This window comes from Geotrypetes seraphini, chromosome 2 (genome assembly GCF_902459505.1).
Source record: "Geotrypetes seraphini chromosome 2, aGeoSer1.1, whole genome shotgun sequence".
Taxonomy (NCBI): Eukaryota; Metazoa; Chordata; class Amphibia; order Gymnophiona; family Dermophiidae; genus Geotrypetes; species Geotrypetes seraphini.
The window spans coordinates 203,948,746-203,975,654 of NC_047085.1; the positions used below are offsets into that span (position 1 = coordinate 203,948,746).

Here is a 26,909-nt window from a genome sequence, read left to right on the forward strand (position 1 = left end):
CACATAGATATGACAAACAGGACCCAAAACTTTATTGCAATGCCAGATCTGCATGTAACAAGACCCAAATCTTGAAGGACCTTCTAGACGAGCTTGACCCTGGATTCCTGTGCATCACGGAATCATGGATCGCCAAAGATGATCTATTCACACAAAACGAACTCCTCCCCCTCGGTTATCAAGGTCTCTTCTCTCCCAGACCCAATCGAAAAGGAGGAGGATTAGCACTCCTCTATAAATCTTTCTTTGACGTCCAGCTCCTCGAGAAGGGCACTCACGTCTCTCTAGAATATATGCTTGCCTCAGTCAATGATGAACTCTGCACTCTCCCATTGGACATCTTGTTACTATACCGCCCACCTACCCCTTGGATCAACTCCTCCAATCTCGTCTTTGAGGCCATAACAAATGCCTTCCTTAAATTTCAAAGATTATTGATCGTTGGTGATATTAATCTCCACCTTGACGATACCACCAGCAAGGACACGATTGAATTTAACAATTTCCTTACCTTTCTAGGTTTCCCCTCACTTACCTCTTTTCCAATCCACGAAAAGGGGCGCACATTAGACTTCACCACTTTCCTCGATCTTATTGCCTTCAAAACTTCAACCGATGACACTCGGGAACAAGTCCCTTGGTCTGACCACTTCTTAGGGGCTACCTGTCTCCCCATTTTCATGTCACACCTTGAATCCCTATCCCGCTCCTCCTATTCCATAACCTTCCGCAAAAAAACTTTGAGCGATCTATTCTGGTCAAAATTCCTCAACCAACTCTCCTCCAATCCTAAGCCTACAGACTCCGAATCCTACTGGCGCAACTGGATCTCCCTCTCCGAATCCATCTACCATTCCCTTGCTCCAATATCCACTAAAACCATCTCCTACCCCCGAAAGGCCCCCTGGTACCTACCGCTTCATAGAGAACTGAAACAGAAATGTCGCGCTTTGGAGCGCAAATGGAAAAAATCTAAATCCCCTTCAGATAGACAGAACTGGAGGATCAATGTCAAACTCTACAATTCAACTCTAAAAAAAGCCAGGAAGAACTTATTCGGAGATAAGATCTCCAGATCCAACAACCAACCAGATCAGTGTGTTGTGTAACATTTGGCGCTCCTTAACTACAAAAAAGGACCCATCCTTGCCCCCCTCGTCTCTATCAGCCGATACCCTAGCAAAATTCTTCAATGAAAAGATTACCACCCTAAGATGCTCCTTCCCACCTACAGTCTCCTACAACTCACTGACCTTTACTGACCTCAACCCTACCTACCTGTCTCCAATCCCATTCCAGCTGACAGATCCTGGACCGTCTTTGAGTTTGTTTCTGAATCGCAAGTCTCCAAACTCTGCCTCAAACTAAAAACTTGCAAGTGTACCTTGGATCCTTTCCCCTCCTACCTATTTGAGAATATCTCTACACAGGCCATCACTTTCCTCACCAAACTTATAAACTCTGCCCTAACATCGGGCCTTTTCTCCTCCGAAATGGGACACATTGCACTGACCCCTCTACTGAAAAAGACCGACCTTGACCCCTCCATACCATTCAATTACCGCCCAATAGTAAACATCCCTCTCCTAACCAAGATGTTAGAATCTATCATATCCACTCAACTCTCATCCTACCTAGAAAGATTCTCTATTCTCCTACCCCACCAATTCGGCTTCAGACCCAACTTCAGCACCGAATCCCTATTGGCCTCACTAATCTCCAAGGTGCAACAACTCCATTCCCGCAATAAATTCGCTGTTCTTCTACAATTCGACCTCTCCGCAGCTTTCGACGTCGTCCATCATGATATCCTAATCTTCCAACTCTCTGAAATAGGCATAAGCTCCACAGTCCTAGATTGGTTCTCGAAATTCCTACGTTTCCGCTCCTACACCGTTAACATAAATGGCACATCATCCTCCCCCTGGAAGCCGATATGTGGAGTTCCGCAAGGCTCACCCCTCTCTCCTATCCTTTTCAACATCTACATGTCCTCTCTGAAACTCCTCCACCTATCCCCCCTAGAAACTCTCTACACCTATGCTGACGACATCCTCATCCTCCTCGAGACAGACTCGAACCTCACTAACCTCGCTGAGAACATATCCGCATGTATAATGAACCTCCAATCCTGGGCCCAATCTGTACAAATGAAACTGAATGAGTCCAAAACAAAATTACTTTGGCTCGGCCCAATATTAGAACATTTACCCACCTCCATCCCTTTATCCTCCGGCCCCACTCTTCAGGTCGAGTTTTCAAGCAAAGTCCTGGGCAACATCATAGACTCCTCTCTCTCCTTCAATGATCACCTCAACTCCTTGGTAAAAAAATGCTTCTTTAGCCTTCATATGCTGAGGAAAGTGAGATCCTGCTTTCATCATTCTCACTTCGCCATCCTTGTTCAATCCACCATCCTCTCTAGACTGGATTATTGCAACTCCATCTTTATAAGCCTAACTAAGAAAAACCTCCATAGTCTTCAGCTAATTCAGAACGCCGCGGCTAAGCTTATTTTCGCAAAAGGCAAGTTCGACCATGTGTCTCCACTCCTGTCCAAGCTCCACTGGCTTCCAGTACACTCCAGAGTCCTCTTTAAATGTGCCTGCTTAGCCTTCAAGATTCTACACGGCATCCTTCCTTCCGTTATTCCACTCCTTTGGAACTCCTCTAACCCTAACTCTACCAGATCTTCTCAAAAACTGAAACTATCATTCCCTTCTACAAAAGGTATATCCCGCGCAGGAAAACTAGGAACATCCTTCCCCTTTAGAACCATAGAACTCTGGAACAACCTCACATCCCCGCTCAGAAATTCAAAACTCCCTCCAATTCTTCCGCAAACACCTGAAAACTTGGCTCTTTTCAAAAATCTAACACCTCCTGCTCTCTGGGACCCATGTCCCTCTCTCTCTTCTTGTTCCTTTCCTATAACCCTTCATTGGAGTTCCTTTCTATCCTAACTCTGTAAACCATGCCGAGCTCTACGCTTGTGGAGATGGCGCAGTATACAAACCTAAGGTTTAATTTTAGTTTTTTAGTTTTTTTACTTACCTTTCAAATCATACCTCCAATAGTAGAATTATGGCTTGACAACCATCATGGATTAACAACGTCATTATACCTAAGCACAGACAGAAGGAAGGGAGAGAGGCCCAAAAAAGGACCCACTACAATGGTAGACAATCACCCTCACTACACACCCAAGCCAAGAAGTTTAAACCAATAAGTCCCACCGTCAGCATAATGATCCTATCCTACTGTTCTAATTTAGCAAAATGAAGGATATTATGAGATGAAATGAAGCTATGCATATACCTGTAAATGTGAATATTCTCTTATGAACAATACCTGCAACAGACAATGGTACCTATTTGTCTTTATGGAATACTGATATGAAATGCCTTTATAAAACTATAAACCATAAGCACACTCAAATTAAAAATATTCAGATACTAGTCTTGCTGGCATAAGAGTTTTTACCTCATGCAAAAATGTTTCTTTACATCTTTATTATTTTTCAATTCTATAACTGCATTAAATTATACATACAATTAATATCTCAGACATCACATGATACATAATATTAATATCATAAATCACCCTTCTTGCACTTTTATTATGCGGGACAACTTAGCGCAAGACGGGTGCAAGAATGATGAAACTTTGATCCGCGCGTGTGCGATAAGCGTTCATTATAAACAACAAAACGGTTCATAGTCAAATGCGTGCAAGACAACAGTGCGCGGACAAACGGTGATCCGCGCATGTGCGCTAAGCGTTCCATTATAAACAACAAAACTTTAATCTGAATAAGCGCACTCAGAGTTTTATTATTATACCCTCAGTTTTCTTGCGATTGTGTAGCTCGCATCTTATATAGCTTTCAAAAGTAATGACATGAAAATATACTGTCCGCGTGCGCGTGAACCGAAAATATAAACATACCTGCAAATGAAGAAATTTGGAAGTAGTGTTGTTCTCACCAAAGGCGAGTAAAATCCGCGCAAGACAAATATCCGTTATAGACCAAGTTCTAGCAAAACCAGAGCTTTACATATAACGGACACAGTCAGGCAGCAAAAGGAAGGCGGGCTGTTCTGAGCACATATATAAAAAGGAAACGTAACCATAGTAACAAAAATGCATTCACGTGATTTATATTCAAAGCACAAAGAGGCAAGGGAACCATACTAATAACGTGGTGACGTGATCACGTGTTGACGTGCGTGGCCTTCACCATGCGCCATTTTAAGGCGCGCTGAATTGTCGTTGCGCTGAGTTATCCCTGCACTCAATTGTCTTGCACTGAGTTATCCTTGTGCTCAATTGTTTTGCACGCTGTTATCGTTGCGCTCAGTTGTCTTGCGTGCTGTTATCCTTGCACGCTGTTATCTTTGCGCTGACTTGTCTGGCGGTTTTGTCGGCGCACTGTTGTCTTGCGCGCATTTGACCTGTCACCCCTGATTACGGAAGAGCTCTTATTTGCTTAGTGTCTAACTGTAGATGGCAGTAGAGCTCTGTGAAAGTAGGAGGGTTATAGAAGAAAAACTGGAGTGGATTCCTTCTGCATAGACTTACGGCCATGGGGAGATAACCCATTTGCTCAGAATGACACATCTATGTACTGGAAAAGATATTAGTAAGGTAAGAACCTAATCTCTTTTTAATTCTCATTATTATACTTGGGATTTTCAAGCTTTTTCTTTACATTGTATCTCAAAAAGTGAAAGTTTACACAGAGTTACTCCTAAGTCAGTAGATCCTAACCTGTTTTGGTGGACTTCTGGCCAGTTAGTTGTTAAGATATGTACACTGAATATGCATGAGAGAGATTTGCATGTACTGTCACTACTGCATACAAATTTTTGTCTTGCATACTCATTATGGATATCCCAAAATCCCAACTGGATTGGTTTTTTGGATATTCACAAATGCTGGATAATGTGTACTTTTATTTTGGAAGGAGGGACAGTGCTTTGAGAGAAATAAAATTTGCAGGGAAACTGAGGCATAACAAGAAATTGTTATTCAATCTCTAATTGATTTTAACATTTTCTTTTGGAAGGTAAAGTCATACGAAGAAATTATTCAGTGTGCTGACAGGCGGCTTGAGGTGCTCAGTTCCCAGGTTTCACAGTAGGTTTTCCTTAAAATGTAACAATGATTAATTTCTATTGCAGATGTTTTACCTCTATGCTGCCTTCTCTGTGTAAAAAAGCTTTTATAAGTGCATCTGTACTTCTCAAAATAACACTTAATAGTAGAGATGTGTGTTTGAAATAATATAAGGGCAAGATGAATCCCAAAGTTATATTTCAGAATTTTTTTCAATGATAATGACCCTTGGTTAGAAGGCAGCTGCCTTCCAGGAGGAGCTATCCTGGTTCTTAGAAGTCTATCTGTAACTCAGGACAGAAATGAGCATTTCTGTTCCATCACCTTAGGGCTCATTTCCTGTTCCTGCCTGAGAGCTATCATGATTATTATTTTCATAATCATCATTTGCCCTTTTGTGTTGGATACACTTCTTGGAGGTATAATGACATCAAGATTTATTTTGAGCAGTGCTAGTTCTTGCTCTAGTCTAGAATTCAAGCTGCAGAGGTCCTTGCCTGGAACTCTGTGACAAAATATGAACCGGCCACAGTAAAGGTACTGAAAGATTGACTTGGTCACCTAAAAAAAAAAAAAAAAAAAAAGACATCACTTTTGATACAGAAAGAATAAAATAGGGTCTCTTTTCTGCATAATTTTGATTCTACATACTTGAATCAAAACTCTTCAGTGGAACTGCCATTTGCCTCCCACTCTAGTCACTTAAAATGTCCAAACACAAAGAGTAGCCTGGGTCCTACTTAAATTGGTGCATAGATCCTTAGTGGATAATACACCTAAAGCAATTGTGTCTCCTGAGTGCTTGTACTGGCCTTAAGAGAAAGCATCATTCTCAGTCCCTTCCAAAGTAAGAACATAAGAACATCGTGCCCAGCAGTCCGCTCACACGGCGGCCCTTAGGTCAAAGACCAGTACCCTATTTGAGTTTAGCCTTGGTTTGAGCATGAGAAACAGAAACAATGTCAGTTAGAAGTTCCTCAACAAGCATCTCCCAACTACAGGCCTGTGCAGATATCTCCAGCACAAGGTACTACAGTGAAGTGCCAGTTAGAGAATGATGCAGGGGGAAAATATTGTCCCCATCCCGGCAAGCTCGGTCTCTGCCCCGTCCCCACAAGCTCGGTCCCCATCCCTGCAAACCATCTGATCCCATCTGCACAAGCCTCAAATAGTTATGATTTTATACTGAGTTTATTTTGTTAGAACATAAGAAGTGCCTCTGCTGGGTCATGCAAGACGTCCGCTCATGCGGCGGCCCGTCAGATCCAGGACCTCTATGGTAATCCTCTATCTATACCCTTCTATCCCCTTTTCCTTCAGGAAATCATCGAAATCCCTTCTTAAACCCCAATACCGTACTCTGTCCTATCACACCCTCTGGAAGCGCATTCCAGGTGTCCACCATCCTCTGGGTGAAGAAGAACTTCCTAGCATTGGTTCTGAATCTGTCCCCTTTTAATTTTTCTGAAAGCCCTCTCGTTCTTGTAGTTTTCGAAAGTTTGAAGAATCTGTTTGAAGAAACAATTGTCTGTACAATTGTCATTTTATAAATCACAAATAATACAAAGCAAGGATCAACAAAACCCCTGTCTTCCCTTCTCCTCCCACTCACAAATATCCCCTCAACTATTGAGAAAACTAAAGTCAAATTGATACTACAGAATGCTACATAGGAAAATCAAGCTAACAGAATACTTCAGTTACACATGGCAGGAATAGTGTTAGGGGAGTGCAACTAGGGCAACTACTCCTTATTCAGAGAGAGACTTAAGCCAGCTGGAAGCTAAAGAAGCACAGCCTGGGCTTTGCAGTCCCCAGTTATGTCAAACACCAGCTCTAGTAAGATACGTATTTCAAATCTGATATATTCTAATCACAAAATAGAAAAAAAAATTTCTACCTTTTGTTGTCTGGTCATTATAATCTTCACATCACATTGGTCTCAGGTTCTGGTTTCTGTTTCGATCTGTCTACTCTTAACTCACTTGCCAGGGTCTTCTGACCATTTGACATTTCTTCTTTCTCCATGCTCACCATTCTTCTTCCTGCTTTGTGTATGTTTTTTCCCCATGTTTATCAAGCATCTCCCTTCTCTGTCTCACATGCTTCCCTTTCTAGTATTTTCCCTGTGCCCATCTTCCTGCCTTCATCATCAATACTATTCTGTGTCCCTATCCCCTCTATGCCCAGTGTCATTCCTCTGTCAGTCCATATGCCCCCTCCCAATTCTAATATCTCACTTCTGCATTCCTCTTCTCCTTCATTTCATCTTCTTTGTCCCTATACCCTCCTGTGTCTGGCATTGCCCCACTGACTGTATTCATATATCGCCCCCATAAAGCGTTCCCCTTTGTGTCCCTGTTCCTAATGATCTAATGTCCCAGGTTCGAGATGACAATCCCAACACCTATTAGACTTGGAACTATCTAATTTCTGTAACTGAACTGGGGTCCAAACTGCTCTATGTAACAAAAAAAAGCAAGTTTGTCTTATAGATGCAGAAACCGTACATCTCATCCTCCAAGTCCAAATTCGTGGCCATTGAGATGCAGTAATCTGATGCTTTATCTCAATGCTCCAAATGTCACGAAGACCAGTTTTGGTTTCTTGTTCAAAAATCCATATATTAATTTGTACCACTGAGTGGCCTGGTGACCCAGGAAATTCGCCTGGATACACAGGAACGGCAAACTATACTGATTTTTAAGATTTTTCCTGTCAGGAAACCCCTCCTGAATGGCCTGCCTCAACTGCAACCACCTATAGCTTTGAGTTTTAACAATACCAAATTTTTGTTGCAGTCGTGAAAACTCAAGCAGATTTCCGTCAGATACTATATCGTCTAAAGAATATATGCCCGCCTTCATCCAGTACTTCCAGATGACCTTAAACCCAACACTTTGAATCTTGGGGTTCAACCAAAGCATCATTATCTTAGTCTGCAACCACGAATTTCCCCCTACCAATTGCTGATATGGCATCCAGTAAGCCATCCAAGCGAAAGAGCGCGGAACCGTCATCTCTGGTGAAAACTGGAGCGCTCAAGGCTGACGACGCGGCTTCTACCGCCATTTTGGATGAGCTGCGCTCAATATGCGAATTGCATGTGGACACCAAGCAGGATATTAATGACATGAAGGCCGACATCGCCTCTTTAAAAGAGGAATTTGTTGCTGCACAAGTGAAATCGGAGCTGTTGGATGCCAGAACATCGGCTGCGGAATCTTCTATCAAACAACTGTTTAAGCAGACCTCGCGCATCGCTTCACTGGAACGTGCGCTGGAGGCCACAGACAACCATGCCAGACAGAACAGCTTCCGTCTTCTCGGCCTCCCAGAAGGTCGGGAAGCTTGTGACCTGGTTGATTTTCTGGCAGCACTTCTACCACAACTGGTACACATGAATGATGACTTTAAAATTTAATTTGATAATGCCTTCAGACTGCCGCAGCCTAACACCTTACACAAGAAGTTTCCCAGGCCTATTCTGGTCTCCCTCTTGAAACATCATCATGTTCTTCAAATCATGAGGAATGCGAAGCTTCACTCTCCTTTATCTTTTGAGGGTAATAAGGTCATCATACTTCCTGATCTTGCCAAGGAAACCGCTAAGCGGAGGAAATTGTTGCTGTCCACAGCTCAAGAATATGGGTGCCAAATTTGGCATGTTTTACCCGGCAAGGCTCTGTGTCACCCATAAGAATGTTATTAAAGATTTTCATAATCCTGTGGATCTTGCTGATTTTATTGAAAGTGTGAAGCCCACTGCAATAGACAAAACCTGAAATGTGCTTAAACTTTCATATGGATTTCCTGTTAATGTTATTGTGCATTGCCTGCTTGGATAATCACTATTTTCTGTGTAGTTTTTTAAACATCTCGGTTATATAACATCTATTGACATATTCTCTATGTTTTGATGTGATGCTTTTCAGTCTCCTTATCTCACCGCCTGTGCCACTGCTGCTCAGGTTTTCCTCTCCCCTCAGCTTTCTGACCCACAGTATTGGTAGTTTGTTTAATATGTTTGTGTGCTTTCTTGCAGAGTGCTCTGTTTGTAATGTATGCAGGAGTTTTCATCTTCTCTCCCAGGACATTATCTCTTTCTTTATTGCCCTTTTTTGGTACATGACTCTTAATGCACTTCAAATTGTTTTTTTGTATTCATCTCTTTTTCTACCATATCCATGTCAATAACCTTTTTTCCTTAAACGTAAAGGGATTTCACAATCCTGTGAAAAGACTCAAGATTCTACGTTATACAGAGCAACATCAACCTGATGTGGTGTTTTATCAGGAGACGCACCTCAATGCTGTTGAAGCTTTAAAAGTTGCTCCATCGTGGGCTCATCAGATATCAAAATAGTTTCCTCCTCACATGATACGGAAGGTCGCTGGCTTAAAACTATCCTACTTGTAGGCTCTACTCACCTCCACGTATATAATGTGTACGCTCCGAACTTGGACTGTCCTTCCTTTTTTGAGACCCTAGCCACTGAACTTGGTTCTACTTCCTCCCAATACTATTTGTTGGGCGGAGACTTCAATCTAATCTTATGCCCAGAGAAAGACAGAAAATCAAAGGCTGCTTACAAAAAACCAAAATCATGGTTCTCTCTACAGGATCTGCTCTTCCAGTTGAAACTTGTCGATCCTTGGCGTCTGATGCATCTAGAAGACTGAGCATTTACCTACTTTTCTCCACCACATGCATCTTATTCCCGGATAGATTTTTTTTCTACTTAGTTATCCTTTAGTGAATAAATTGGAATCTTCTGATATACAGCCAATGTCTATATCTGACCACTCTTCAATCACACTCTCATTGCATAATATTGCGTCTTCAAAAGTCAAAGGTTCCTGGAGATTTAATTCTTCACTACTCTCGGATACCCAATTTATTGAATATATAAGTACCCATATCTGTGAATTTTTTGAACTTAATCGTGTGGAAGACACCTCCTGGCAAATAACTTGGGACGCTTTTAAGTCGTACAAAAGAGGTGTAATTATTGCCTTTGCTTCCAAGAAGAGGAAAGAAGACAGAGTGTGCCTAGAGGCCCTTGAGACAAAGATATCTGCTTTGGAGGCCTCCCGTTATAATGACCTTTCTAATCAATCCATTCAGGATCAACTATGTAAATTACGTTATACATATAATGAAAAGCTCAGTACCTCTGCCTCTTCAGAACTTTTCTTGCAAGCAGCGAATTATTATGCCACCAACAACAAAGCCAGTCATCATCTTGCTAATTATTTGAAACTGAAGTCCGAAAAAACTAACATACCAGCTATAAGAACTGAGCTGAATGATACCTTGTTGGATGGCTCTGATATCTGCAATCACTTTCAAAGTTATTATAATCCCCGCATCCTGACTTGATAGATGCTTATTTGCAGAACCTCGAGGGTCCCAAGTTAGATGACAAAGATAACACCATTCTCACTCAACCTTTACTCCTGGACCATCTTATTGAGACTACAATCTATGGCTAAGCGTAAAACTCAAGGGCCGGATGGTCTATCGGTAGAATTCTACCTCGCTTTCCATACTACACTTCTTCCAATCTTATTACGATACTTCAACCATCTCATCGATCAAGAAGCGGCCTCTGGCTTATTCACTGAAGCAGTGATAATTGTTCTTTTAAAACCTGACAAATATCCATTGCTTGTTCAAAATTATCGTCCCTTATCACTGATAAATGTTGACGCAAAGTTATATGTTAAACTACTAGATTCAAGGCTGCAATTGGTTTTATCTAAAATAATCAGTATTGATCAAAACGGATTTATGAAAGGAAGAATGGCTAGTGATAACACCAGACTTTGCTCTCATATAATATCTTTGGCTCCATCTTTCATGCCTTCTGGAATAACAATGGCCTTAGATGCGGAGAAAGCCTTTGACTGTGTAGAGTGGCAATTCATGTTCCAGGTCCTGTCTTGGTTTGTCTTTCATTGTGATTTATAAAAATGATTCGTGTTCTGTACTCAAATCCATCTACGCGTCTCCGAATAAATGATACATTCTCTGAAGCCTTTACACCATCCAGAGGAACGCGACAGGGGTATCCTCTGTCCCCCCCTTTATTCAACTTGGCTTTAGAGCAGCTGCTCATATCCATCAGGTCTAATCCATCTGTCCTGGGCTTCCAGATTAATGATATGACTGTAAAGATGTCAGCATATGCGGACGATGTCCAGCTATATACTACTTTGGACTCTCTTCCTCATATCATCTAAACAAGTGTTATTCTTCTGTATCCGGTTACAAATTAAACACCATGAAAACGGAAGTGATGCCACTTGCTGGGAATCCTTGTGGGGATGTCATCTCTACTCTCCAGCTGAAATATGCTCCCACGAAATTGAAATACCTTGGGGTTTATTTTGGTGACTCACTCCAGGAGACTTTGATTTATAATGTTGATTATATATCTCAAATTATTCATTCCATAATGGCCTCCACTAAAACTGCTATTTCTACCATTGATTGTCATGCTCCTCTTCTATGGAATAGTATTTACAGTTCTGCTTTGTGGCGTAACCCTCATCTGAAGATCCAAGGTCAATACCTGGAATGGAAGTCTTGGCGTAGGCGAGGCATCTGGTCGATCCATCAGTTGAGGCCAGCTGGTGTTTTCTTGGATTTTTCGACACTCTCCGCTACTTATGGCCTTGAACCGACACAACATTTTAAGTGGCTACAATTGAAACATTGTGTCTCGTCATACCTAAAGCATACTGATCTTTCCCCAGAGCCACCTACAATATTGAAATGGTCATTTTTGATTAGTTCACATTTTGGTCAAGTTTCAGCGTAGTATAAGCTATTGCATAAACAGAAGTTTACTCCACCTACTGCATTATATGACATTTGGGCTCATGACACGGATGTTCTAAGTACATAGAAACATAGAAACTGACTGCAGAAAAGGGCCACGGCCCATCTAATCTTCCCACACTAATGACCCACCCCTACCCTCCTCTATGAAGAGAACCCATGTGCCAATCCCATTTTGTCTTAAAATCTGGCACGCTGCTGGCCTCAATTAACTGTAGCGGAAGATTGTTCCAGCGATCAACCACCCTTTTGGTGAAGAAATATTTTCTGGTATCTCCATGAAATTTCCCACCCCTGAGTTTCAATGGATGCCCTTTTGTTGCCGTGGGACCCTTGAGAAAGAAGATATCTTCTTCCACTTCGATATGGCCCGTGACATATTTGAATGTCTCTTATCATGTCTCCCCTCGCTCTGCGTTCCTCGAGTGAGTATAGCTGCAGTTTATCCAGCCGTTCCTCATACGGGAGATCCCTGAGTCCCGAGACCATCCTGGTGGTCATACGCTGAACCGACTCAACTCTCAGCACATCTTTGTGGTAATGTGGGAAGTGAACTGACTTTCTTCTTTTAAAGCGTTGAAGTCAGCGACCATTTTGCAAACAGTCCTTTTCCTCTACCATAGAGCCTATTGGACGCCAATCAAACTTTCCAAGTTAGATGCCTCGGTCTCCAATAGATGTTGGTCATGTCTATAACACATTGGTACACTTGATCATGTTATTCTATTGTCCACAATTGCAGATCTTCTGGGATACTATTTGGTCTATAATATGTAAGATATTACCTATTACTGATGAGATTTTCTACCCAATCATTGTATTTGGTGCCGGTGCCTTGCGGTCACCTTTAGACAAATTTGAATCCAGATTGTTAAAATGTTTTTCTTCTCTTACTCATATTTCCTGGTGGAATACAGTGTGCTTATACTCTAAAAGTCTAATTCCTTGTTGACTTATCTTAAGGTGTGGTCTCCTGTATTGGAATATTGCAATTCTTAAAAATTTTACTCTATACTACTGGTCTCTCTTTACGTTTATATTTTATATGCAATTATGTTATTGTTTCTGTCCGAGCTCAATTTTCATACTGTTTATGGAATCACTTTAATTTGATGTGTTTACCTGCATATGCCATTCGTTGATTTCCCTGTCCTCTGCAAGTGATGCTTACTGTTTATTGTTCTTTGTTTCTGTATTTCGTTGCGTTGATTAAAATTCAATAAAAAGATTGAACTTAAAAAAAAAATTAGTAATAAATTTTAATGTCTTCCAAGTGTCCATTAAAATTCTATTGTCCTTATACAGCCTAGGCATCTTGTTACTCAAAACATGACACAATCTCAAAGGAGACAGGAGTTGCCATTCCAACCATAACCAGTCTGGAAGATTTTCCATGAGGTCGGGGAAGACCCAATACATACCCTGATGCATTATATAGGCTTGATGGTACCTATAAAAATTTGGAAAATTTACCCCACCCTCCACAATTGGCTTTTGTAAGGATACTAAAGCAATTCTTGCTGTTTAATTTACTATTTAATTTTTGGTAAAAGGACCCCTGAAAAAACACTGGTAACATATCCATTTGGTAACAAACCATTTGGTAACAAACATTGCTTTTTTGCTCCTGCGGTGGGGAAAAAAGCTGGGGTGGCCATTTTAGTTAGTGGAAAGTGTTTGGCTACATTCAAATTGATATCTGCGGATCCCACAGGGAGATGGGTACTGGTGGATATGAGCTTGGGGAAAGATACTCTGAAGCTTGTTAATATCTATGCACCTAATTCAAATCAAAATGTATTTTTTAATCTCTTCAACAGTTGATTCTGCCACTGGCTGCTTCTAATTTAGTGGTCTTCAAAAAAATGGCCTAAGTTCTAAATAACATGGGTATAGCCTTGGTCACTCAAACCTGAATCAAAGTCCAATATATAAGACCCCGGCTAAAGGCACAGTGTCCTATGCTTTATTCCTTTAGAGAAGGTAGCCTCAGCCCCACCACTCCACCGCTAGTTCAATGTTTCAATGCGGGAAGAATTATGTGGGAACTCATCATCAGCTGCCCGTAACACTATGCTCAAAAATTTTTTTTTTATAAATCAAAAACTGTTTAAAAACGTGTCTTATTAGCTTTATAGTGTCATTCAGATGAATCTGTACTTAGCTTTAGTTAACAGCCGATATCCGGGAGTGGAACCCGACATGTATGTTTCGCACAATACACGTGCTGTTTCAAGGGTCTCCCAGGAACGTCCGTGTCATCCGACTCTACGATATTTAGAGTTACGGGCAGCTGATGATGAGTTCCCACATAATTCTTCCCGCATTGAAACATTGAACTAGCGGTGGAGTGGTGGGGCTGAGGCTACCTTCTCTAAAGGAATAAAGCATAGGACACTGTGTCTTTAGCCGGGGTCTTATATATTGGACTCTAATTTAGTGGTGGCAGGGGACTTTAATGCAGTTATGGATCCTATATTGGATAAAAAACCTAGCAGAATAATAAAATCTTTAGGGCTAGATAATTTGGTACAATCTTGTAGTTTAAAGGATATTTGGCAAATTCTTCATTTTAATGATCGGGAATTTTCTTTCTGCTCCCAGGTACATAAATCATTTTCTAGAATAGACTATATATTTGTATCAGATCATTTATTACAGCAGGCTACAAAGGCCGCCATAGATCCAATCATTTTGTCAGATCATGGTGGAATTTGGATTGAATTGAAAATGGATGAGCAAGATTATAGTAGACCTGTCTGGAGATTCAATAATACATTGCTTGCAGATTACAACTTTATTGAGGAATTTCAATCAAAAATTACTGAATACTTTCATTTAAATGCCTCAGATGAAGTCTCTTTGGAAACCTTATGGGATGCTTTTAAAGCTACTATGAGAAGGCAAATAATCTCATATTCGGCACATGTTAGGAAACAGCTCAATAAAGAATTTTCAAATTTAGAACAAAATATTAAAGAATTGGAGGCACAATTGGCCCTGAAATGGGACTCAACTACTCTGCAGGCCCTCTTAAAAGATAAATATAAGTACAATGAGCTTTCCTCTCGAATGGCTAGGAAAGAGCTGTTCTCTCAGCAAGCTCTGTATTATGGAAACTCAAATAAAGCAGGAAGAGTATTAGCTAATTATCTTAAAGCTAAAAAAAGGAAAGTAAAAATAGTGACTATCCCAGATGAGAATGGGGAGACTCAATCTCAAATTGGAATTATCTTAAAACAATTTTTGAAATATTATAAAGCTTTGTATTCTTCCATGCCTTATTCAAATAAAAAACTAGAGGGTTTAGAATTTTTTAAATCGATTAAGGGACCAAAAATTTCTGAGCATATAAAAGGAAGTCTTGAGGAGCCTATATTGTTGAAAGAATTAAAAACAGCGTTGAAGTCCCTTAGAGTTGGATCCGCTCCAGGTGGTGATGGTTTCACTGTAGAGTTTTACAAAGCATTTTAAAGTACCCTATTATCTCATCTGTTAAATTTATATCAGGTTCAACTGACTAAAGGTTGTGTTACAGGTAATATGGCAGAATCTCTAATTATTGTTTTGCCGAAGCCAAATAAAGATCCTATGTTGGTTTCAAATTACAGACCTATTTCTTTGATAAATGTAGATGGTAAAATTTTGGCTAAGTTGTTGGCTTTGCACTTGGCCAAGGCTCTCCCTTATATTATTGGTATGCACCAAATGGGGTTTCTTTGCAAGTGTCTCGACCAAAATCTACACACTCTATTCAAGGAGCTGAGTCCTTGCGAGTGCCTCGAGATACCTCGACACAAGAAGATGAGTTTTTTTGGTGTCTCGAAGTCGATCTCCAACTTCCAGCCCTCCTTCCTCACATAAGGCCTTGCCCTTTTCGAGGTACAGGGCGAGGATGCTTCGACATCCATCGAAGCGGGATCTGTCTGACTCGAGGCATAGCTTTCCACATCACCTGCCAACATCAAGGTACAGGTCCTCGTCTCGAGACAGGTCTCGTTTATCCACACATCGAGACTCTTCAAGGCCTTCAACTCCTCAGTCGAGAAGACCACCTGCAGAGCCTTTCCACTCTCGCCGCTCGAGTCCTTCTCATGCGAGGTACTCTACCCATTCTCTCAGTGAGTCCTCTATACCTGCATATTCAGAACTCAGGTATCAATACTCACGAGAAGCTTCTCCTTCCTTTTTCAGCCCTGCGAGGTGCCTCAAGGTCACCTTCCTTATGAGACCATCCTTCTCTAGAGCAAGTATTTTTCTCTACATTCCTCCGCCAGATGAGTAAAGATATCAACATCACTTTGGAATCTGACGCCAAGTACTCTACGGAGTATTTGGAAGAAATGGGTATTCCTCAACCTCCTAGGGAATCTCTCAAATTACCCATTAACAGACTTCTTGCTCAAACATTCAAACGAAATCTTGAGACACCATATTCCATTCCTGCTGTCCCTGCAAAATTGGGATCTCACTACAAGATGGTCCACTGCAAGGGTTTTGATAAGTCTCAATTACCCCATCAGTCCCTTTTAGTGGAGCCTTCTTTGAAAAGAACCAACCCTGCCAAGGTTTACGCCACTGTTCCGCCTGGAAGAGAGGGCAGGACTATGGACAAGTTTGGCCGTCGCTTGTATCAAAATTCCCTTATGGCAACCAGGGTTTTGAATTACAACTTTGTCTTTACTTCCTATCTCAAGCATCTGGTCAACAGCTTGCCTGATTTTATCAAATATATTCCACAACATCATCTTCCAGAGTTTTAACAGATGACTCACACTCTGGCTCAACTACGCATGCATCTTCTTCAATCTTCATATGATGCATTTGAACTTTCCTCGAGGGTCACTGCTTTCTCGGTGGCTATTGTGGTACACAGCCTATGCCTGCTAGGTGTGTCCCTAGTGCAGAGCCCAGTTTAAAGGCCAACCCTTTCCCCAGTGTTACAGATAAACCTTTTTTTGATTTTCCTGATGCTATTTCTCCCTTGCTCTCTAGAGGGAGTTAGAGAGCACGAGTGCAGAGCGACCATCCCCTTCTCAGGCCCAGGGTTGCTGATAGGAAATACTTCCCACCTGAGGGTTGGAGGCGGGGCTGCAAACTAGTTGCCCAGAGAGGAAAGCTCCTGGGAAGTCAGTTAAAGGGAGGAGAGGCACAGGACAGGCAGCAGAGCTCAGGGCTGGGAGATACTGATGGCAGTTCTCCACTGGAATCTATGGAGCTGATGGAAGCCGGAGAAGAATCTGCTTTGAAGGAGAATGAAGAACCTCAAGCCATGGAAATTGACCCGGATCCATCTGCTGCTCCAGTGAGGGAGATTCTGCCAATGGAAGTTTGCTTCATGGAAGGCAAGCCGCTCGTGGAATAAAAGTGAGTAGCTGTGACCTTATTAAATGAAGGACTTCCATGGTTATGCTTTGCCCTGTGGGAGCTTTAGTAATCAAGAGCTCCAGAAGATTGAAAGACTTTTGTGAAGGTTTTTTTTTTCTCCTTTGTGTTTCTCTTACATGAGAAAGGACTGTTACCAGCCCAGGTAGTGGGGGTTCGCCTCACGTATTTTTGTGGTGAGATTGTGGGCCTGTTTGGCAGTTTATCACCACGTGAAGCGCACTACCTGCCCAGTATTCTAGCAGCTGGGTAAGTCACAGCCATAGCTCTGACTAGTGCTGTGGTAGTCAATTTAAGAACTGTTTGAATTTTGAATATTTTGGTTTTTCATTGCTTGGAAATGAGTAGGGGCTGAAGCCAACAGCCTGAATCTTAAAGAAAGCCTTGAACTGGGACATTTCCACTTTTGGGACAGTTTGCTGTTTTGTGTTTTGTTTTGTTTTCTTTTTACTGTTTTGGGACTATTTGCTAAACGCAGAAATATCCTGACAAGGTTTATGTTTACTACCAGTGAAAGAATAAATCCTGAGTTTGATTTAAGTAACTACCCTTACCTGGTGTGGCAGTATTTTTCTTCCACTATTATTTTCCTTGTGCAGCTCACCGCGGCTCACAAGAGCACAACTCCCTTGTCCCAGCCGCTCAGGGCCCATTGTCCTGAGCCGGTTGGTGACACTATGCGCCGCCTTGCCTGGCTTCGCACTGTAGACATGAACCCGAATCTTCAAGATCGTCTGGCCAATATTCCTTGTCAGGGCAATGAGCTCTTTGATGACTATCGAGGCAGCTACCAAACGCTTGTCTGAACATGAGAAATCGTTTGCTTCCATCATCAGACCAAAGCCTAAGCCTTCTACTGCTAAGACTTCCAGACCTCTTCCATCCTACCAGAGGCGTTTTTCTCAGTGGGCAGCTCCTTATTCAAGGGCACCCCCTAAGAAATAACGGCAGCAACAGCAAAGACAACAAAAATCTCAGCCTTCTGCTGCACCCAAGCCTTCTCAGTCTTTTTGACCATCTAACACGAGAGACTGCTTAAAAAGATATGGAACCACGGGGTACAAGGGGAGGTCCACCGATGGATCAAAAACTGGCTGGCAAACAGGAAGCAGAGGGTTGGCGTAAAGGGACACTACTCAGACTGGAAAGGGGTCACGAGCGGAGTTCCGCAAGGGTCGGTGCTGGGACCGCTCTTGTTCAATATCTACATAAATGATCTAGAGGCGGGAACTAAGTGTGAAGTCATTAAATTTGCAGATGACACCAAACTATACAGCAGGGCTCAAACCAAGGAAGACTGCGAGGATCTCCAAAAGGATCTAACGCAGCTGGAAAAGTGGGCCGAAAAGTGGGGAAATGCAAGGTCATGCACGTGGGGAAAAAGAACCCGATGTTCACATACAAAATGGGGGGAACACCACTAGGGGTTAGTAACCTGGAGAGAGACCTGGGAGTGATGGTAGACGCAACACTGAAGGCATCGGCGCAATGCACCACAGCCTCTAGGAAAGCAAACAGAATGCTGGGTATCATTAAGAAGGGTATTACGACCAGGACGAAGGAAGTCATCATGCCGCTGTATCGTGCAATGGTACGGCCGCATCTGGAGTACTGTGTCCAGTACTGGTCGCCGTACCTCAAGAAAGACATGGCGGTACTTGAGGGAGTACAAAGAAGAGCAACCAAACTGATAAAGGGAATGGAAAATCTCCCATATACCGACAGATTGAAGCAGTTGGGACTTTTCTCCCTGGAGAAGCGAAGACTTAGAGGAGACATGATAGAAACCTTCAAGATCCTGAAGGGCATAGAAAAAATAGACAGGGGCAGATTTTTCAAATTAAGGGGCGCCACAAGTACAAGGGGGCACTCGGAGAAATTGAAAGGGGACAGGTTTAGAACAAACGCTAGGAAGTTCTTTTTCACTCAGAGGGTGGTGGATACATGGAACGCGCTTCCAGAGGCTGTTGTAGACAAGAAAACATTAAATGGTTTCAAAGAAGGTTTGGATAGATTCCTAGAAGAAAAAGGGATTGGGGGGTATAGATAGGTATAGACCATTGCTCAGGCAATGGGCCTGATGGGCCGCCGCGGGTGCGGACCGCTGAGCAGGATGGACCTGTGGTCTGCCTCAGCGGAGGCAACTTCTTATGTTCTTATGTTCTTATAACTTCAATCGTTCTGCCTCTGTCCTTTCCTTTACCTAGTGGAGGTTGTTTCCATCATTTTTACCAATGATGGGAGCTAATCATATCCAACCTCTGGGTTCTCTCAATCATCAGGGAAGGATGCTCTCTACATTTCACCCAGATTCCTTCAGATCTACCTCCAAGAGAGTATCCTTCAAATCCATCGCAGACCACTCTTCTTCTCCAGGAAGCCCAGGCTCTGCTCCATCTCCATTCCATCAAGGAGATTCTTCTGGAACAGAAGAGCAGGGGGTTTTACTCCCATTACTTCCTAGTGCCGAAGAAGATGGGTGATCTGTGACCGATCTTGGACCTCAGAGCACTCAACAAATTTCTAGTCAGAGTGAAATTTTGCATGTTGTCTCTGGCATCCCTTTAACCCCTTCTAGATCAGAACAATTGGTTATGGTCTCAAGATCTCAAAGATGCTTACACTCACATTCCCATTCATCCAGCCTCTCGCAAGTTCCTCAGATTTCGGGTAGAAATCTTCATTTTCAATACAGAGTGCTACCATTCAGCGTGGCATCATCTCTCAGAGTGTTTACCAAGTGCCTTGTTGTGGTAGCAGCAGCTCTGCGCAACTATGGGCTCCAGGTGTTTCCGTACCTGGATGAATGGCTTATGAAAGATTCAACATCTCAGGAGGTTATATATGTAACCATTAATCCAAACATAACATAAATTATGTCTGAATTGTCATGACATCAGAAGTACATATGGAATAGTTGCAGGTGATGCTTGGGACAGTTCTGATTGTGTTAGTTCGGTTTTATGTGTTTTTTGAATAAAAGGGTTTTTATTTCTTTTTTGAAGGTTTTGTAGTTTGTGGTCGAGGTCAATAGGTTGTAGAGTTGGGGGTCGAGTGTTAGGAGGTTGTCGAACAGTTTTTTTTCTTTTCACGATTTTGGTTGGAGGGTGTGTGAATGGTGCGAGAGTTCTCCTATGTCTGGTTGAAGTGGATTTAATTATTTAGCTGAAGAAATTAGTAACCCCCCCCCCCATTCCACACACATTAATTCTCTTCCATTTTTGTTCCCATTCTAAAAAACACTGATAAGTTCCCAGAAGAAAAATACATTAAAATAAGAAGTGAAAACAAAGGCCCTACAGATGAGAACATAACATAAGAATAGCCTAACTGGGTCAGACCAATGGTCCATCATGCCCAGTAGCCCATTCTCATGGTAACCAATCCAGGTCACTAGTACCTAGTCAAAACCCAAAGAGTAGCAACTTTCCATGCCACCGATCCAGGGCAAGCAGACACTTCCCCCATGTCTTAATAACAGACTATGGACTTTTCCTCCAGGAATTTATCCAAACCTTTCTTAAAATCAGGAATGCTATCTGCTTTTACCATAATTTCTGGCCACTTCATTTTTAAGCTTAGATCTTTCCTTCCAAACAGAGACCTTGCTAGATGTCAAATACAGAAAGAACAAGGTAACTTCACAAGGACTTAGCTGTGCAGGAAATGTGAATCTCCTCATACACCCACCATATAGTGCAAAAATGTGCAAAGGTCTGGTTTTTTCTTTCGATCACTACATAGCCTAATGCCACACAAGCAGCGCTGTTACAAACATATTCTGAAGGTCAATGCTAAGGTTAACAAAGTTTCCTTCCTTGGACCACAAGGAGATACTGACAAACCACTGGAAGAGATCCCAAAACAACTACCCAGGCACAACACCCAAAGACCCACTCAGTGTGTGAACCAGTTGAGTGGAGTGGACTAACTGGGGGGTGGAAATGGACCCGGAGTTTGCTCAGCAGAATTTCCCAGACCACCTCTTCCTCTCAACACATTGACACGCTGCCGCCGCCACCACCACCACCATTAGGAACACCTCACCGGGTAGGCCAGCAATGCTTATAAACTTTATTAAACACATTATTATATTTTCTTATAAAGCACATATTTTAACTGAACTCTCTGACATCCTCAGCCTTGCCATTCACAAAAATAGAAGGAAGAAAAGTTCCCGTTTCCTGCTGTCTCATGTCCCCGGCCTATACAATATTTTTCTTCTGCAGACCCTTCAAAAGTCTGACCAAATCCTCGTTTCACTTGCATTATAAAGTACTGAGGATGCCATTTCTCTCCAATCCCAGGTCCTAAAGTCTAAGACAGTAGCGCAAACTAGTGCTGCCCGATTCAAGAAAAAAAAAAAAAATTCGATTAGATTCAGCCTATTGAATTGGTTTTTCGATTCAACTTTCCTGCCCAATTGGGGTTTTGTTTTGGTTTTTTTTCAAACATCCTGGTGGGTTTATTTTATAGCTTTTTCACCCCCCTTTGGTTTCTCCTAACCACACTGGCGCTGTGGTGTAAATAAAATAAAGAAACAAAAAGGACTTTTCCTCTCTGTTAAATCCTAGCTCACGTTTGCGGTCTAACACCAGCTCTGGCAGGATACACATTTCAAATCTGACATATTGTAATCACAAAACAGAAAATAAAATTAGTTTTTCTACCTTTTGTTGTCTGGTTATTTTTCAAATCTTGTTGGTCCAAGGCTCTGGTTATCTTCTGATAACTTGTTTGCCAGGGTCTCCTTCTTCCTTCTTTCTGCATGCTAACCATCCATCTGCCCTCTCTGTCCTCCTCGTTTCCCTTCCCTCCCCAGGAGATCTGGCATCTATCCTTTTTTCGTCTTCCTCCACAGATCCATCTTTTCTTAACTACCCTTTCATCCAGCATCTCTCCCTCCTTCCCCACCACTCCAGGGTCCACCATCTCTCCCCTTCTTTTCCCAACTACCCTCCTATCCAATATCTCTATCCCCCCTCCACACCATCCCTTGTATCCAACTTCTCTCCCTTTCTGTTCCTTCCCTCTCTAAAAACTATGGTCCATCATCTCTCTCCCTCTTCTCTATTTTCAGACCCATTATTTCTTCCCACCCAAAGTCCGGCATATGCGCGTCTCTTTAAACCCCCCGCATTCCCTCTGTGTATTTCTACACCAGGACCCCCCCTCCCTGAAGGCCTGCACCCCCCTTAAAGGCCTGCATCCCACCCATGAAGGCCTGCACTCCCCCCCGAAGGCCTGCACCCCCCTTGAAGGCCTGTCCCCCCCTTGAAGGCCTGCACCCTCCGAAGGCCTGTCCCCCCCTTGAAGGCCTGCCTGTCCCCCCCTTAAAGGCCTGTCCCTCCCTTGAAAGCCTGCCTGCCTGTCCCTCCCCCCTTGAAGGTCTGTCTCCCCTTTGAAGGCCTGCCTGCCTGTCTCCCCTTTGAAGGCCTGCCTGCCCCCCCCTTGAAGGCCTGCCTGCCCGCCCCACCCCGAAGGACCGCTCGCCCCCCTGGCCTCCCTGCACCACCTATGAAGCAGCCCGCAGCAGGATCGCGATGTCAGCGATCCCTGAGCTGCTTTGGCGCTGCTTCCTGCGCCGCAGTCCTGCCCCTCCTCTAACGTCAGAGGAGGAGCGGGACCGCAGCACAGGAAGCAGCGCCGAAGCAGCTCAGGGATCGCTGACATTGCGATCCCTCTGCGGGCTGCTTCATAGGTGGTGCAGGGAGGCCAGGGGGGCGAGCGGTCCTTCGGGGGTGGGGGGAACTGAACGGCAAGACCGGGAGCATCCCCTCAGGGCTTGCACCTGGGGCGGACCGCCCCCCCCCCCCTTAGTACGCTACTTCAGCTTGGTACCCCTCAACCTAACTGCCACTCTACAGTTTTCTCAATCTGTACAGGACATTCTAGAAGCTTCTAGGAAGCCTACTCCTCAGCAATGTTACAACCAGAAATGGACTAGAATTTATGCTTAAGAACATAAGAATTGCCGCTGCATGGTCAGACCTGTGGTCTTTCGTTCCCAGCAGTCCGCTCACGCGGCAGCCCCCAGGTCAAAGACCAGTACCCTAACCAGTGTTCCCGCTAAGCTGCGTTGGCCTGCGCTCGCGCACAAAATATTACATCGCAGCGCAAAGTTTCTCTTCACAGCGCACACACGCGTCGGTAAGGTAAGGGGACGCATTGGGGGGATTGCACTTCCCCACAATTGCCATGCTTCGGTTCCTCTTCTTCCTTCCTTCCTCCCCCCCCCCCCGCGGGACCCTACGGCACCATCAACTCTTACTCCCTCTAATGTCGGCCCTGCAGCTCCAGACTTCCTCGCACCTTCTCCCCTCCCCCTTTGGATCGCTATTATTTTAAATGTTATAGCCGCGGAGCTGTATCCATCAGTGGAGATGTCTAACCTCGGCCTGCCCCGGAACTCTTACTGCAACAGTGACTTCCTGTTCCTGCCTAGACGGGCGTCTGCTGCAGTAAGAGTTCCGGGGCAGGCCGAGGTTAGACATCTCCACTGATGGATACAGCTCCGCGGCTATAACATTTAAAATAATAGCGATCCAAAGGGGGAGGGGAGAAGGTGCGAGGAAGTCTGGAGCTGCAGGGCCGACATTAGAGGGAGTAAGAGTTGATGGTGCCGCAGGGTCCCGCGGGGGGGGGGGGAGGAAGGAAGGAAGAAGAGGAACCGAAGCATGGCAATTGTGGGGAAGTGCAGAGCTGCAGGGAAGAGTGTTGCGGTACCCAGCTGGAGGGAGAAGGAAGATGAGGGAGGGAATTAAAGGAGATGCCAGGGCTTGGAGCGTAGGAGGAAGGTATGCCAGTCTAAGGGAAAAGGAAGGGGGAGATGTGAGAGCATGGAGGGGGAGCGAAAGATGGAAGAAAAGGAAAGGAGAGAGATGCCAGAGAATCAGGGAAGGGGAGATACCAGACTATGAGGAGAGGTGTGGGAGAGGGAAGGCGAGGAGAGAGATGCCAGACCAATGGGGTGAAAGGAGAGATGGAAGGGGGAGGCATACAGTTTCTGGAAGGGGCATAGAAGGAGAGAAGATGCCATATAGGGGAAGAGAGACGGCAGACAGTGGATGGAAGGAAGAGAGTTACAAGAAGATGAGGAAAGGAGAAACCACAGAAGACAAAGGTAGAAAAAAATTTCTATTTATTTATTGCTTTAGGAGACATGTGTCACTGTTTCTGTGAAGCATTGTATGCAGAGTCTAGCTTCTTGCTGGTTCAATTTAACCTTTGTCTATGTATTTTTATTTTATCCCCCCTTTTACAAAACTGTGAAGCGTTTTTAGCACCAGCCTTGGTGGTAGCAGCTCTGATGCTCAGAATTTTATGAGCATCAGAGCTGTTACCTCCGTAGCTAAAATCCACACTACAGTTTTGTAAAAGAGGGAGGGGTTAGTTTGTGATTACATATTCCTTACTAGGCGAAGGTGTTTTCTGTGTTCTGTGTGTTCGAAAGACATGGTTTTCTGTTAGGATTGACGGTGTAGGATTGATCTGTGCTGGTCTGGCTTGTTTAGTTTTACAATGGGTGTATTGATGTACTGCTCACTGCAATATGTAAGATGCTGCCTTTTCCTAGGTACTCATGTGTGACGTGTGGTTTGTTACTAAAAATCATGTTTTTCTTACAGATGGGGGGGGGGGGGTGCCAAAAAATGATGGGCCCCGGATGTTACATATGCTAGGTACGCCACTGTATGTAAAGATACCAGAAAGCTGGCGTAGCAAAAACTTCTAAGTTTTGAGTATTTAACCCTCCCACAATCTCACGGGCACTCGTTTCAAGTTTATTGAGATTTTGATTTAAACGCAATATCAAATATTTTCAATGCGTATAACAAAAATAAATTTGGGGAAATAAATAAAACCATTTGAACCAGTGTTCCCGCTAAGCTGCGCTGGCGTGCGCTGGCGCACAAAATATTACATCGCAGCGCACACGTTTCTCGTCACAGCGCACGATCGGAAGAGGCGTACGGCAGATGGCAGGGCGGCGAGAGGAGAATCGGGCGAGTTGGCTCATAACTTGCTGGCGCCCGATATTTTTGGCTCACGGTGAAAAAAGTTTGCTCACAACACCCGCCCGCTTAGAGGGAACACTGACCCTAACTGAGACTAGCCCTACCAGCGCACTTCTTGTTCAGGAGGAACCTGTCCAACTCTGTCTTGAATCCCTGGAGGGTGCTCTCCCCAAGACAGACTCTGTAAGAGCGTTCCAGTTTTCCACCACTCTCTGGGTGAAGAACTTCCTTACGTTCGTCCGGAATCTGTCCCCTTTCAACTTTAGAGAGTGCCCTCTTGTTCTCCCTACCTTGGAAAGGGTGAACAACCTGTCCTTATCTACTAAGTCTATCCCCTTCAGTACCTTGACAGTTTCGATCATGTCCCCTCTCAATCTCCTCTGTTTGAGGGAGAAGAGACCCAGTTTCTCCAATCTTTCATTGTATGGCAGCTCCTCCAACCCCTTAACCATCTTGGTTGCTCTTCTCTGGATCCTCTCGAGTAGTACCATGTCCTTCTTCATGTACGGCAACCAGTGTTGTACACAGTACTCCAGGTAAGGGTGCAGCATGGCCCTGTACAGCAGTATGATAACCTTCTCCGATCTGTTCACGATCCCCTTCTTTATCATTCCTAGCATTCTGTTTGCCCTTTTTGCTGCCACCGCACATTGTACAGACGACTTCATCGACTTGTCGATCAGAACTCCCAGGTCCCTTTCCTGGGAGGTCTTTCCAAGTACTGCCCCGGACATCCTGTATTCATGCCTGAGATTTTTGTTACCGACTTGCATCAATTTATACTTATCCACATTAAACCTCATCTGCCATGTCAATACCCATTTCTCGAGCCTGATTATGTCACGTTGCAGATCTTCGCAGTCCCCCTGCATCTTCACTACTCTGAATAACTTCGTATCGTCCGCAAATTTAATCACTCCACTCTTTGTACCTATGTCCAGATCGTTTATAAAGATGTTGAAGAGCACAGGTCCAAGCACCGAGCCCTGCGGCACCCCACTGGTGACGCTCTTCCAGTCCGAGTACTGTCTATTTACCCCACCCTCTGTTTCCTATCCGCCAGCCAGTTTTTAATCCACATGAGTATTTCACCCTCGATTCCATGGCTCGCAATCTTCTGAAGTAGTCGTTCATGCGGAACCTTATCAAACGCCTTCTGAAAATCCAGATATGCAATGTCGACAAGGTCGCCCTTGTCTATCTGCCTGTTTACTCCCTATAAGGAAGTGCAGCAAGTTCGTCAAGCAAAATCGTCCTTTGCTGAAGCCGTGCTGACTGGTCCTCTTCAAATTGTGTCCATCAAGGTGATCAATGATGCGGTCTTTTATCAGCGTCTTTACCATCTTTCCCGGTACCGAGGTCAAACTCACCAGTCTGTAGTTTCCTTGATCTCCCTTCAAACCTTTTTTGAAGATCAGCGTAACATTCGCCACCTTCCAGTCTTCTGGAATCTTTCCCGATTTTATTGACAGATTGGCTATTAGTTGAAGTAGTTCAGCTATAGTCCCTTTCAGTTCTTTTATGACCCTCGGATGGATGCC

The 26,909-nt window shown here is 43.7% G+C and overlaps 1 protein-coding gene across 6 annotated transcripts in view; it reads left to right on the forward strand.

The window, feature by feature from the left end:
• CAGE1 (cancer antigen 1) overlaps nt 1-26,909 on the forward strand; it is a 157,642-nt gene that overhangs the window by 119,528 nt on the left and 11,205 nt on the right. For 3 of the 6 annotated variants that reach the window (XM_033934722.1, XM_033934720.1, XM_033934724.1), the window contains one exon: nt 5,069-5,139. The exons of 2 other annotated variants lie outside the window; for them this stretch is intronic. In XM_033934722.1, coding sequence (XP_033790613.1) covers nt 5,069-5,139 — 71 coding nt within the window. Of the gene's footprint in view, nt 1-5,068; nt 5,140-9,337; nt 9,437-26,909 lie in introns of those variants that run through there. One more of the 6 variants, XM_033934721.1, reaches the window with a different exon arrangement.